This window comes from Cucurbita pepo, chromosome LG04, assembly GCF_002806865.2.
Source record: "Cucurbita pepo subsp. pepo cultivar mu-cu-16 chromosome LG04, ASM280686v2, whole genome shotgun sequence".
Lineage (NCBI taxonomy): Eukaryota > Viridiplantae > Streptophyta > Magnoliopsida > Cucurbitales > Cucurbitaceae > Cucurbita > Cucurbita pepo.
The window spans coordinates 2,724,198-2,738,081 of record NC_036641.1 but is presented as its reverse complement, the minus strand read 5'-3'; the positions used below and the strand labels follow the sequence as shown (position 1 = coordinate 2,738,081).

Sequence of the window (13,884 nt, the reverse complement as noted above, 5' to 3'; positions counted from 1 at the left end):
TACAAGTAGGTGGCTTACTGAGGATAATTTTTATACTCATCCCGTTCTCCTTTATTTTTCTCAGGTGTTCGCTGGCTGCTGGTCGAGGTAGAGGAGCGTTTGAGAGCTGTACAGTCACAGAGGGGGTCGTTCTGGAGCGTCAGTCCCTTTTCGGTCTTTTAGAGTCTTTTGTATTTCATTTTATATTTGCAATTTCTTTTGTAATAATTAACAAACAAAATTTCTCTCTTTTGTTTTAATTCAAAGTATTTTTATCTTTTTACTTTACTTTTCTTTTCTTTTATTTTCCTTTTGTTTGTTTTCGATTTCGTCTTTTTAGTCACGATTTGGTTTTTCGAAGCCTCGAAAATCGGGTCATGACATTATTACTTAAGTATATTCCGGCTAATTAAATATAACCTAAGTCTAGGTGATTTTTTCTTTTTTTTATTTAAAAAAAATCCTTACATCACTCATGCATGCTCATAAGGGCTAATTAAGCTCAAGTACTGGCCCGACCTCCAGGTAGCAGGTGTTCCGTAAACTGTCAACTTATGTACCTCCAGCCTAAGACAAGATCGTGCCACGTGAGCTCTCTTGTAACTACAGTTTTAGAAGATATCGACCTATTTTAACTATTAAAATTAATCGTGCTTGGTTGTTAACCCTAAGTGAGCATGCAATTATCTTTGTTATAGATTTTTAACGTCTATCTCATTTTATGACGTTTAAAAATAACCTATAACATGTATATAACATGCTTTATATAAAATTATATAATCATCAATTCCATGCAATAATATAACAATTAATATCAATCACTCATGGAATGCATGAAATGTAACGACCCTAAATTTCCACATATCTAGAGTCGCCACTAACGTCTCATGCTCATCTCTAATGCACAATAAAAATCTAAGCATGCTCATCTTTATTAGCGGAAAAATTTAAAACTTCAGAATACATTAAAACATTGGAAAACACTGCTGGACTTACGTGTTTCAAACATCGTGCTGGAGTTCAAAAGACAAAATAAAACGATTACAAATTAATTAATATAAATGAATGAAATGCAAACGCCCTATCCTAACCAAGACTAGGAATTTTAAATATGCAACTATCCTATGCACGCGCCACAGTCTCTGATCACGATGCCACCGTCAACCGTACATGGGAGCCTTGCCTTTACCTGAAAAACAATATGGCACACGGCCTGAGTATTTCGAAGAAATACTCAGTAAGTGACCCCACTATAGGGGCCATGCTAATGCAAACACATGCAATCATGAATAGGGACCTATCTCTAATCATCTTAGGGGTGGCCTCCAGTCTCGGACAAATTGGATGTGTAGTACTTCCCTACACACGACTCACACGTGCGAGTGTGAGTCCCCAGGGCGCTCGCACACCCCCTGGACCCTCTGGTCAAGCTAATCTGTAGCGACGTCCGGAGGTCAGCGGAACCCCATAGTGTCATGCGCCTCATGAACACCCTCATCTGTGTGCTTTCGCACCTGTGCGCATTCGCGCTCATCATAAGGTGCGCGTCCGCACTCATCATCTCTAGGGGAAGTAGCCCTATGCTTATGAACATACAAAATGCATGAGGTCCCTCTAAATCCATCGTAATGTCTCTTCTGACACAACCCTCTAGTCTCATCTCTTTGTTACTCTAGGTAACGCATACTCGTGGATATTTATATTAATATCATTTTCATGCTCTTAGGGTTGTGTCCTACGTCGATCTAACGACATGATGCAATATGGCACTCATCATCATCTAGCATGCTCAATATGGAAAACATCATCATATTAAGGTAAAAATCATGCAATCATCATGCTCATCATAATGCCACAACGTGCGTCAAACATATTAAGCGTCACTCAACAAAATATGTATAAACTGGCACATATCATCAAGCATCATACAATTTATTTAGCCTATCCTATAGTAAGGCCACTTACTTGGTTGGCCTCGGCCGAAGTACTCCCTAAATAGCTAAACGTAAGCTCCCGTTCCGTGAGAGCTGCTTCCTACTTCGCTGGGGTTTGTTTCCTATCACACCGTTCACCACTTTCCGTTAGTATTTCACAATTAATTTACCTAATTTAATAAATGTGAAATACGGCTCTAAAACGGCCTCGGATACCTTAATCGGGGCCGAAAACAGATCCGGGAGGGTCGAAACAGTGGAAACCGGGCTGAAAACAGGTGAGCCGAGCCGAACAGCCGCTGGAGCCGCCGGAGGAGCCGCCGGAGCGTCACCGGAGGGAGCCCGAGCCGTTTGCGCCGAGCCGAGCCGAGGACTGCCGCGCCGCTGTGTGACACGTGGCAGCAGCAGAGAAAGCCACGTCGGGCGGTAGTGTCGGGTCGAAGCGCGGGTCGCAGTCCGGTTCGGGTCGTGGTTCGGGTCGCGGGCTGTGGAAGGCTACTGGGCCAAGGCTAAACGTTGGGCCTCGGCTTACTGGGCTGGGCCGCAAGTGTTTGGTTTGCAGGCCGGCTCAATTGGACCGTGGGTCTAGTCTGGGTTGGTTCAACTGAACCGTAGCTTCTGGGCCGGTTTGAGGTTTGGGCCGCTGTAGTTGGGCTGGGCCGAAGGCAGAGGCCAAGGGAGGAACGGGCTGGCTCTCCCGGGTTCTGGGTTCGGGTTGACCCGGATCCGTGGATCTCGTCTTCCTTACCCGACTTCGACTGATTTTCCGGCGAGCTTTCTCTCCCCTTCCCGCGACGTTTCCGTTGCCGATTTCGGTCCTCTTCCTTCCCTTTTCCTCTTTGTTCGTCGTTCTTCTTTCCTTTTTAGGAGTTTTGCGGCCTAAAAGCTCCTAAAAGCCACCGATCTAAGAATCTATTAAGAAACCTAATTTTCCGACCTCGGTTACCGACGACGACGCTTACGAAATAACACAAAACGCACCCTGAGTTATTGTGCTTTCGTTAGGGACCCCTCTTATGGTGGTAACAGGTCATTTGGTGTCGGTTTGAGGGTGGTTTGAGGGCTCGTCGGAGAAACTGGACACTCGCCGACGTTTGTCCGAAATCTCTCTCTCTCTCTCTCGAAATTTTCTCTCTTTTCTCCCTTTGCAGGTGCTCTGAAGATGCTGGGCTGAGGGTGGGCGTGCTGTGGCCGTCGTTTCGCATGGGTTCCGCAAAACTCGGCGGTCGCCGGAAAACTCACGGGTTTTCCGGCGACTGAGTTTTTTTTTTTCTTTCCTTTTCTCGTTTTCCTTTATTTATTTATTTATTATTATATTTATATATATTTTTTTTCTTTCTTTCCCGGGTCGTTACATGAAACATGCTTAGCCTATGGTGAGATTTTAAATCTATATGGCATATTTTATGCATATATATTTTCTATTTAATTAAAACATACATTCACAATGCATAATTAAACACACTAGAGTGGACTTGTTTTTTAATTTTAAAGCAAGCAATTGATAAATTATTATATTAATAATTAAAAAATAACGTGATCCGCTCCCTCGAGCCTGCCGCGGGTCGGGGTCGGGTCTGGAAACAAAAATTATTCCTTCTTCTTCTTCGGTTCAGCTTGTCATCTCTTCCATTTTTGATCAATTACAACCTAAAATGGACTCTAATGACTCCATAAAAATTACCTACCTTTCTTCCCTCATTAAAGCCCATATACATTAGACCAATTACAATAATTGTATCAAATAGAAGGATGAAAAAAAATGTCACCCACCATGAACATCCACTTTAGCAACCACAAATTTTCATTAATGAAATATTACCTACCATGCTCAAATTAATGTAAATGAAGTGCCTAAAACTTGCTCTGATACCAATTGATGGTGTTAATATAACACATGCGGAAGCAATTTGGATCTTAGGCTCTCTAATTACATCAATGTCAGTAAATTAGCTACCATGTTCAAAAGCATTAAAAACTTGAGGAGTTTGAGTACTAACCTTTTGTAGTTCAAATTCCTTTCTTGTTTTAATTCTGTTTTCCTCACTTTCGAGCCACCACTAGTGTCTTCCCTACTATTCTCCGGCCTTTTGTAGAATTAAGAATTTTAGGATTGTGGAGAGGGTTTAAGAGAGATTTTCTCAAACATTTGACTTTCTCTATTATAATTCAATAATTAATTTAAATAATTAAATTTAAATTAAAATAATATTAAATTATTAATTAAACAATTTAATTAATAGTTAACATTAAATCAAATTCAGATTCCTAATTTGAATTCGAACCCTTTGAACTCACTTGTCACATTGTTCTAAAGTTTAGTCTGATATGAGTTAGCAAGGGAACCTAATGGATCTACAGATCATGGGCTCCAACAATCCGAGATTAATCGGCTAAACTCATTAACCTTGTTAACCAACATTCGTTAACTACCAGGACACTCCACTATAGCCTAGTAGTTGCACTCCCCTCACTATAGAAATATTTATGTCCATTTGATATAACCATGATTCGTAAGTCAATCCTTCACAGGTTGTTCGTAACTAGAGCTGGGTCAATTTACCATTTTACCCCTGAAGTTACTTCTTGTTCCTTAAGTCCCACTAATCCTTTAATGAACAAATGGTTTGTGGTCCGACCACCAAACTGAATCCCTCTCGGGCCAAAGAGAGGGTGAGGGCCGCTTGATCAATACTTGGAATCAGTACTTAAGGGAACAACCTCTCTACTATCCCTAAAAGCGGGGAGAAGTGAATTCCATCTTGTACCCTATGTCCCCAGTTATTCACCCAGTCTTGCCCATGAAATGGGAGGCTTATTGAGTAGGCAAACTCGGGCCACTATGTAACAACCCTAAATTTCCACATATCCAGAGTCGCCACTAATGTCTCATGCTCATCTCTAATGCAGAATATAACTCTAAAGATGCTCATCTTAATTAGCGAAAAAATTTAAAACTTCAGAATATGTTAAATCACTAGAAAACACTACCAAACTTGCGTGTTTCAAACATCACGCTGGAGTTCAAAATAAGATAAAAACAATTACAAATTAAATAATTTAAATAAATGAAATGCAAACACCCTAGCCTAACCAAGACTAGGAATTTTAAATCTGCAACTATCCTATGCACGCACCAGTCTCTAATCACGATGTCCCCGTCAACCGTACATGGGCGCCTTGCCTTTACCTGAAAAACAATATGGCACACGGCCTCAGTAAGTGACCCCACTATAGGATCCATGCTAATGCAAACACATGCAATCATGAATTAGGAACCTATCTCTAATCATCATAAGGGTGGCCTCTAGTCTCAGACAAATTGGATGTGTAGTACTTCCCTACACACGACTCACACGTGTGAGTGTGAATCCCCAGGGCGCTCGCCCTGGACCCTCTGGTCAAGCTAATCTGTAATGACGTCCGGAGGTCAACGGAACCCCATAGTGTCATGTGCCTCATGAACAGCCTTATCTGTGTGCATTCGCACCTGTGCGCGTTCGGGTTCATCATACGGTGCGCGTCCACACTCATCATCTCTAGGGGAAGTAGCCCTATGCTTATGAACATACAATATGCATGAGGTCCCTCTAAGTCCAATTATGCATCTCTTCTAACACAACCCTCTAGTCTCATCTCTTGGTTACACTATGTAACACGTGCTCGTGGATATTTACATTAATATCATTTTCATACTCTTAGGGTTGTGTCCTATGTCGATCTAACGACATGATACAATATGACAAATAACATCATAAGACATGTTCAACATGGAAAAACATCATCATGTTAATACTATCATCATGCATGACATTTGATGCTTCTATTGACATGGTTAAGTCTAGGGCATGGCTCTGATACCCTGTTAGGAATCACGACTCTCCATAATGGTATGATATTGTCCAATTTGAGCATAAGCTCTCATGACTTTGCTTTGAGCTTCCCAAAAGGCCGTATACCAATGGAGATGTATTTCTTGCTTATAAACTCATGATCATTCCCTAAATTTGCCTATTAAGCTCTCGAACAGTTACTTGTCAAAATGACCATAACTTCTCGTTTAGTGGACATTTGAAGGGCAATGGGAAATAACTTACCAATCATGATCAGTAACTTCTTTTAGTGGGGATTTGAAGAGTTCGAGTTTTTTTTTGTGGAGAGGCTATAAATTGTTAATATTTAGTTGCTATTTTTATGTTTTAGTTCCTTAATATCATATCACATCTTATGCCATATCATATGATCTTATGCCATATCAAATCATACATATGATCTTAGGTCAGATTCTTTATTTTGGCATGATATTTTGCTTTCTGTTAGGATTTTATTTTTATCTTCTTCATAATAAAGTTCTGAATTTTCTTCCTTATACAAACTTGTCTTCATTAAATTTATCATTTGGTAACAAAGTCTTGTCTCTTTCAGCTGTAACTAAAGATGACTACTAAAGGCAGCTTTGTTCAACCAGCAATACCAAATTTATTGGTAACTACGATCATTGGAGCATGTTAATGGAGAACTTTCTTCGCTCTAGAGAATATTTGCAAGTAGTTGAGTATGAGATTAGTAGATGATGCTAATTACTCAAATGAATAGAGGAAGGAGGTAGCATATTAGAAATTGAAAGACTTAAGAGCTAAGAACTACCTTTTCCAAGTCATCTATCGCTCAATTCTGGAGACTATTTTGGATCAAGAAACTTCGAAAGAAATTTGGGATTCAATGAAGAAATTTTTTGAAGGAGATACAAAGATGAAACGAGCACAACTATAGGCTCTGCGCAAGGACTCTGAGACCCTTCATATGAAGGAAGGTGATACTATTTATGATTTATTTTCTCGTACTCTCACCATTGCTAATAAAATGTGTTTCCATGGTGAAAAGATAAGTGATGTTAGCATTATTGAGAAAATCCTGCACTCCATGACTTCAAAGTTTGATTACGTGACTTACTCCATCGAAGAATCCAACAACTTGGACATCATGACCATTAATGAATTAGTCTACTGATTCATGAACAATGTATGCAAAGACATACTGTGGAAGAGTAGGCATTGAAGATCACTCTTGACGGTAGTACAAGGAGAACAAATCGTGGAGGTGGCACAATTCGAGGTAGAGGACGAGGACATGGGAGACCAAGTTTTAACAAAACTCTTGTTGAGTGTTTTTATTGTCATGACCTTGGTCATTTTCAGTATGAATGTCCCAAGAAGAATAAGGGAAATGAATCACAAGCTCACTTTGCTAAAACTTCTGAACCGCTGCTTCTCATGACATATGTTGAAGAGATAGTAGAACAAAAGGAGGACTCAACAGATTATTTGTCTGAAATAGAAGCCTGCATTCCAACTTTTCAAAATAAAGGTGGAGAAAGAAACTGGGACAAATATTTTAGGTTTGAGAACTAATCGAGGTGGAGAATTGTGGAATACACCGACAACTCACTGAAAAATGGAGTGGCAGAAAGAAAAAAATCTGCTTGGATGAGGAGGTTTATGCCACATAAACCTCCTGCTTATGTGATTAAGGGAGATTTGGAGGATAGAAAAAGCACATAAGGCAGAGGATTAGCAGAGATGCAGTCAGATTTCATCGACGGTGGACCTCCGGATTTGCAGAATATGGACTTGAAGAAGAAGAAGATGATGAATCATCGCCTTCAGGAGTTGGCTTGAATGCACACTCTTGGTGAGTTAGATAATGCACCGTCCTCCTTGGTAGCATTATGTCACTTGTCTATCTAGGCCCTCATGTGGGTGTATAGGCGCCACTTGTATATCTTGCATGTGGGGTCACAATCTACTTTCTCTTAATGAGGTTGTGACATTCTCCTCCACTTAATCTTAACATTATCTCAACATTCTCACGTTGAAAACCCAAATATTGGACTGACTGCTAACTTGACCCACCGAACTTTGTCATGCCCCATAATGGGACTTGCGCAGTACTATGGACTATCCCACTGTTGGAGCTTCTCTTAGTCAAGATTTGCAGTATAAGCTGTCCAATGGAGTGATAGCATTCAGCTTAGGTTGACGGCATTGACTTTGCAACCCTTTCCAAATTACTTTTGGCTTAAGTAAACTGAATAGTGTACGACTATGATGATATTGCAAGGGAAAACAGAAGGCAGACTAATCCTATGCCATTGTTGAAACTTCAGCATTGGTTTTATAAAGTTCATTCACAAGCACATACACACTAGCTCAGTTGTGTAAAAACTTCTCCATCAATACAGAAACCTAAGATACAATGATTCTTACAAGAGGAGGTGAAGTCAAACAAAATTGGGATTGGAAATGGTGCAACTATGTGGTGAAGCCATCTGATCAACCTCAAAATCAAAAGGTTTGCTGCATATGTTGCTGGGACTGAACCAATCTATGGAGCATTCATACTTTCGGGGCGCATAGATCACCAAAAATCTTTGCACGAACACGTTCCATTTTTGAAATGGTGATAGCGAACACGGTCCCTCACAATTATTTCTTGATCATAAATTTGAGATATGAGCTTTGTGGCTGAATGGCAATCGTCACAGATCCTCAAGTTCTTCACTATGTGTATCGTTTTACCGGGTGAGCTATTAATCAATCCGAAAGCAATTGCAAGCTTTTCACTGTGGCACCTTACTGCACTTTCCTTCTCTTCCTCTTCAATATCAAATAAAACTTGAGATGTATCAGGTGAATACCCTGCCATCTGCAGCCTTTCTTTTATTCTTTCCAGCTTCCTGTATATTTCCTTCATTTGCGGATGCGATCGATCGCCCATTTTGAATTCGTGAACCGTACCATTTAGATCAACCATGCTGACACCAGGCACTGTTTTTATCCCCTTCTCCTTCATCATCTTTCTTATTTTAGCAACGTCATCGAACCTCCCTGCCTTGGCGTATATGTTCGACAGTAACGTATAATAGCCACTGTTGTGCACATCTAGTTCGAGTAAAATCTTCCCCACCCTTTCAGCCAATTCCACATTTCCATGAATCCTGCAGCCACCTAAAAGTGCTCCCCAAACAGCTGCATTGGGCTTCATTGGCATTGAGCTTATCAACTCCTCTGCTTCAGAAAACAACCCTGACCTCCCTAGCAAATCAACCACACATCCATAATGTACCATTTCGGGCTCAACGCCATAAAACTCCTTCATCGTTTCGAAAATCCTGAGGCCTCTGTCAACGAAACCTGCATGAGCGCAAGCAGTTAGGATGCTCACAAGCGTGACTCCGTTCGGTTTTAGTCTCCCCTTCTGCATCTTAGAAAAAAGCTCAAGTGCATCCTCTGCTCTTCCATGTATAGCAAGCCCACCGATCATGGCATTCCAAGTGAAGACCTCTCTTTCTTGCAGCTCATTAAATACCTTCCACGCCATGTCTAGCCGCCCACATTTCGCATACATATCCAATAAGGCAGTCCCCAACACTGCATCTAATTTAATGGAGTTCCTTTCGAGATAAGCATGAACCCACCTCCCTTGATCGATGGCTCCAACACTGGAACAAGCAGCTAGCACACTGCACAAAATGAACCTTCCAGGTATAACCCCCTGTCTTTGCATTAGCTGGAAAATCTCTAATGCTTCCTTGTAACAACCTGCTGAGATGTAACCATCAACCATAGAACTCCAAGTAATTTCATCTCTTTTGCGCATTTCATCGAACACCTTCCGTGCATCTCCCAACTTCCCTCCCTTAGCAAAGCCACTGATCATCACATTCCATGAGCCAATGTTTGTGGTTGGCATTTGCTCAAATAATCCTTTAGCGGCTTCCAAATTCCCACATTTCAAGTACCCATCAATCAATGTATTCCAACAAACAACATCAGATTCCCCATTATCAAGAAGTTTCCTAGCATCTTCGAAGCTACCAAAAGAGGTATACATTTGAATACCAGCGCTTTTGATATGCATGTCACTACCGAAGCCATGTTTAACAACATGGCAATGAATTTGCCTACCTTCATGAACAGCTTGCGCCACAGAACAAGCTTTAAACAGAGTTGGGTATGAAAATTTATTGGGCCTAGCATCAATTACCATCCTACCATAGAAGTAAATAGCTTTAAACGGATTGTTGTTCTCTAGACACCCTTTAATTACAATATTCCAAATGAAAACGTTGGGATTTGGGATTGAGGAGAATACCTTTAAAGCGAAGTCAAAATTTCTGAAATGGGGATTTGCGTAACACTTGACCAACGCGCCAGAAACATAATGGTCTTGGAAATGGCCGCTTCGCAGTATAAGTCCATGAACTTGGCTGAGATATTTCAAAGAAGTAATCGATTTTGAATCGAAAAGCTTCAGAACTGTTTTCTGTGGAAGCTTTGATGTGGGAAGTTTCCTCTCTGCCTCGAAGTGTTCTGGCTTCAGGGGAGAAGGAAGCTGTGCGGTGGAGATTGAGCTCATCTTGTGATCCTTCTTCCTTTCCTGATCAAAGAGAAGCGAATCAAAATCATTTTTATAAGCTACTCGCAAGATTGAAATTAATAGAACTATCTCTCAAATTTATTTTAAAATTTTAAAAATAATAATAAATATTTTTTAATGTTTTGGGCTTTACCATGTTTAAAAAAATACTTTTAAAAAGTCGTTACAGTCAATGCAAAAAGAGATATTTATTTAATCCGTAGAGTCTGTAGATTTATGGGGAGTCATCTTCGGATAAAGAATTTCTGTTTAAATGGAGAATAGGAAAGGAGTGGAAAACTAAGTTTCTTCGTTAGTTGAAAGGAGATGCGGATGAGCCGACCCTTTCACAATCTCTGCTCGCCCTATTCCACTTTTATATCTATATCCATAGATATAAATTCGAATTTTTAGAAATGACGTTGAATATTATATTGTATTTTTCTTACCATATATTTTAAAATTTATTAGTAGAAGTTAGATTAGACAGTGAAAATTATCCTTTAAAACGTTTATATGTGCAAGGAACTTGATCCTCGCAAATTTCTTACGCAAGAAAGGTTTTTCGATTCCCCCTCTTGCTCATTGACATTTCTAATCAAAACTGTTCATCTACACTTTACTGTTCATCTTCCTCTTTAATTTTAAGAGTATTAACAATAAAAAAAAAAAAAGAAAAAAAAATTAATCTATTTTCTAAAGCATAAGGGTACTTTAATTTTGAGAGTTAAGTTCGAGGATATTTTTATTAATTTAGCTTAGAAAATTCCTGAATAATATCCTGTTTCATTTATTTGTTTCGATATAGTTCGATCATTGGGACATATCAAAAAGGGATTAAATTTGAAAATTTAAAGATTAATGTATTAATTTATCACGTTAACGTTAAAATTTTAAAAAAATAATAATAATTCAGATTCAGTTCCATTTATAATTTGATGGATCAAGTAATTCAACTAAAAAGTGAAAATGAAAATTCGAAAGTAATATATAAAAATTTGCTATATTTACTGTGGTAAGATATTAACAGTAATATTTGCTAATCCAAATATAGATTAAGTAGGTATATATTTTAATTAGATTAGGCGGCTTATATTTTTTTTAAAAATACTAATTCTTTTGACATTGGAGATTCAAATTTTTGTAACTCATATTTATTGTGTAGTAAAATAATGTTCGAAAAGGGAATATATACTCTGTCTACTTAATTATGGTTCATACAAGTAATTGATTCATTATTAACCAAATCAAATGGATGAAATCTACTTAATTTTTAGTTGAGCAGAAACACAAATTTAACGCCTCAAAATGAAAATTTCGAATTTAAAAAAATTACCCTTTTAGAATTTAGGGGGTATCGGTAAATGATACCGCCACATATTATATTAAATAACGATAGAACCAAGAAGAATCTATTGAAACTTTAATCCGTTCACGTCATTCCATCCAGAAAAACATAACTCAACTGATCATATTAAACATTTGTAGAAGAATATATAGAAACTTTAAAACAGTTTTACTGTAATCGAGTAATCCAGAAAAACATAGTCCAATGGATTGAAACGGTAAAAAAAGAAAAAAGAAAGAGGATTGACATTCTCATTCAATCATAAATGAGAACACAAAAATTATTGCATAAAGCATGAACCAACATAAGTGAAAGGGTGGTTGATTTGCCCTAAAATTAGCCCTAAAACATGAACATAATCAGAAACCCACATAAGCTTAACATCATTTACTACTCAGCTAACTCCTCAATCATTCCTCCATGATTGTTGAAGCCATGAATGTGATCACAACATTGTTTGTTATGAACAACAACACCATTTTCAATACCATTTTCATGATTATCATCACCAACAATCTTCAAGCAATCATCATCATCATCATGATCCTTCTTCTTTTTTCTTGCAATTATCACTGAGTTTATCACTTCATCACTCGGATGAAACACCGATAGAACCTCAAACCCTACCAAATCACATTCCTCCACCACAGGATAAAGGAAAGCCCTTCCTCCATGAGCACTTCTCACCATCAAACAAGCCCCTTCCGCCATGAACTCACACAAATGCTCTATCACTCTCAATTTCTCCTCCTTCTCCATTCCTACTAGAGCTGCCAAAAACACAACCTCGTACTCCTTCAACTCCTCCGTCACTTTCATGATGTCGCACGTGTGAAACACCATCCTCGTCTTCAGGTCCGCGTCCACCGATACCAATTTCGACGCCTGCACAACCACAAACAAGTATGAGAAAATAAACTAAGAAATAATATGATATTGTCCACTTTAAAGTATGATACCTGGGAATTAGCAAGTGGGTCGAGATCGTAATTGTGGAAGGAGGTGGAGGGGAGGTGGCGGGTGGCGAGGACGATGGAGGTGAGAGGAAGAGGGCCGGAGCCGACGAAGGCGACCGAGGAGGGGAGGACGGGGCAGTGGCGGCGGAGGATGGAGAATTCAAGGAGGCTAAGCTTGAGATAATTGGAGAAGTAAGGGAAGAGATGGAGATGGTGAAGAGGGTAATCAAAATTGGCTAAGAGATCAGAGAAATGGGACTCCAAAAGGGACTCAGCTTGACCGCAAAGGCGGATCAAATTTGATCTCATTTGTTGAACAGGGTTTGAGAGTGAATTGATGTGAAAATTAGGGCTGGTGGGTGGCATGCACGTGACCACCAACTCTGTGAACAGAGTGTCGACATGTTTACAAGGTTTGAGGCTTTCAAGCCCAGAGATTTGCTCATACAAATCCACCACCTTTTGGATTAGAGCTTCTTCTTCGGTAACCATGTCGACACTATGAGGATAAAGGAGAGCAGAGTTTTTTCTAATTTGTTTTGGGGGAATGATGGTTAAGGGCTTCCATGGGTGGCTTTATTTATTGACATTTGAGCCATCTTCTTGTGGGGTCCATTCCCCAGGGTTTTCGAATTTTAGAATTTTAGAATTTTAGGTAATTTGTTTTCCAACTTTATTTATTCATTTTCTTTTCTCTTTTTCCATAACCTTATTGGAACTCGATACTACCTTTGATTCATGAAAGATCGAGTCCTCAACTTTTGAAATTGGTACTAGTGTTGTCATTGTTAAAATTTGGACAAACTACCCGCTCTAAACTTTGTTTGAGGGGGAAGGATTTGACTTGCCATGCAAGGAAATTGTAACGCTCCAACCCGCTATTAGATATTGTCCTCTTTCAACTTTCCCTTTCGACCTTTCCCTCGATGATTTTTTCAAAATGCGTTCACTAGTGAAAGGTTTCCACACTCTTTCGACGTGGGATATCACAGAAACCCTATCTACCAATGCGTTGTTTCTCACATTACCTTCGATGCCTAAGTAAGCATAGAAAATTTGAGGTTAGCAAGGGTTTAGGTATGAGGAAGATCTTACCTTCTCGAGATTGAAAAAGAAATTATTCAAATGAGGTTAAAAAAAAAAAAAAGAAAAGAAGATGGGTCCTTCCAGAATTAGGACACATACCTTTGTTTTCCGTTTGGTGGTCTTTTTTGTTTTTGGTTGTCCCTTTCTTGAAAAATCTTCTATT

At 39.3% G+C, this 13,884-nt stretch overlaps 2 protein-coding genes and 1 long non-coding RNA gene across 4 annotated transcripts in view; 1 reads left to right on the top strand and 2 right to left on the bottom strand.

The window, feature by feature from the left end:
- LOC111792795 overlaps nt 1–228 on the top strand; it is a 13,007-nt gene extending 12,779 nt beyond the window's left edge. Inside the window, exon 7 of the long non-coding RNA XR_002814848.1 lies at nt 65–228. This is a non-coding gene — a long non-coding RNA (uncharacterized LOC111792795). The remainder of the gene's footprint in view (nt 1–64) is intronic.
- A 7,839-nt stretch (nt 229–8,067) lies between these two features.
- On the bottom strand, nt 8,068–10,349 carry LOC111792584 (pentatricopeptide repeat-containing protein At5g48910-like). Of its 2 annotated transcripts, XM_023674094.1 has the most exons (2): nt 10,068–10,199; nt 8,068–9,963 (listed from the first exon to the last, which is right to left on the bottom strand). In XM_023674094.1, exon 2 carries the CDS (start codon nt 9,960–9,962, stop codon nt 8,331–8,333), a length of 1,632 nt encoding a protein of 543 aa, XP_023529862.1. In that variant the 5' UTR covers nt 9,963; nt 10,068–10,199; the 3' UTR covers nt 8,068–8,330. The 2 variants fall into 2 exon arrangements, with proteins under 2 accessions (XP_023529862.1, XP_023529861.1); XM_023674093.1 differs by having other exon boundaries at nt 8,068–10,349.
- A 1,515-nt stretch (nt 10,350–11,864) lies between these two features.
- LOC111792563 (nicotianamine synthase-like) lies at nt 11,865–13,173 on the bottom strand. The gene is made up of 2 exons (XM_023674069.1): nt 12,639–13,173; nt 11,865–12,564 (listed from the first exon to the last, which is right to left on the bottom strand). Exons 1-2 carry the CDS (start codon nt 13,125–13,127, stop codon nt 12,070–12,072), a joined length of 984 nt encoding a protein of 327 aa, XP_023529837.1. The 5' UTR covers nt 13,128–13,173; the 3' UTR covers nt 11,865–12,069.
- Between the last annotated feature and the right edge of the window lie 711 nt (nt 13,174–13,884).

Excerpts from the sequence above, each read along its gene's own strand:
- LOC111792584 (XM_023674093.1), bottom strand. The coding sequence starts at position 10,331 with ATGAGCTCAATCTCCACCGCACAGCTTCCTTCTCCCCTGAAGCCAGAA.
- LOC111792563 (XM_023674069.1), bottom strand. The coding sequence starts at position 13,127 with ATGGTTACCGAAGAAGAAGCTCTAATCCAAAAGGTGGTGGATTTGTAT. Across the intron at positions 12,565-12,638 it reads ACCCACTTGCTAATTCCCAG|GCGTCGAAATTGGTATCGGT; the intron begins GTATCATACTTT and ends GTGGTTGTGCAG.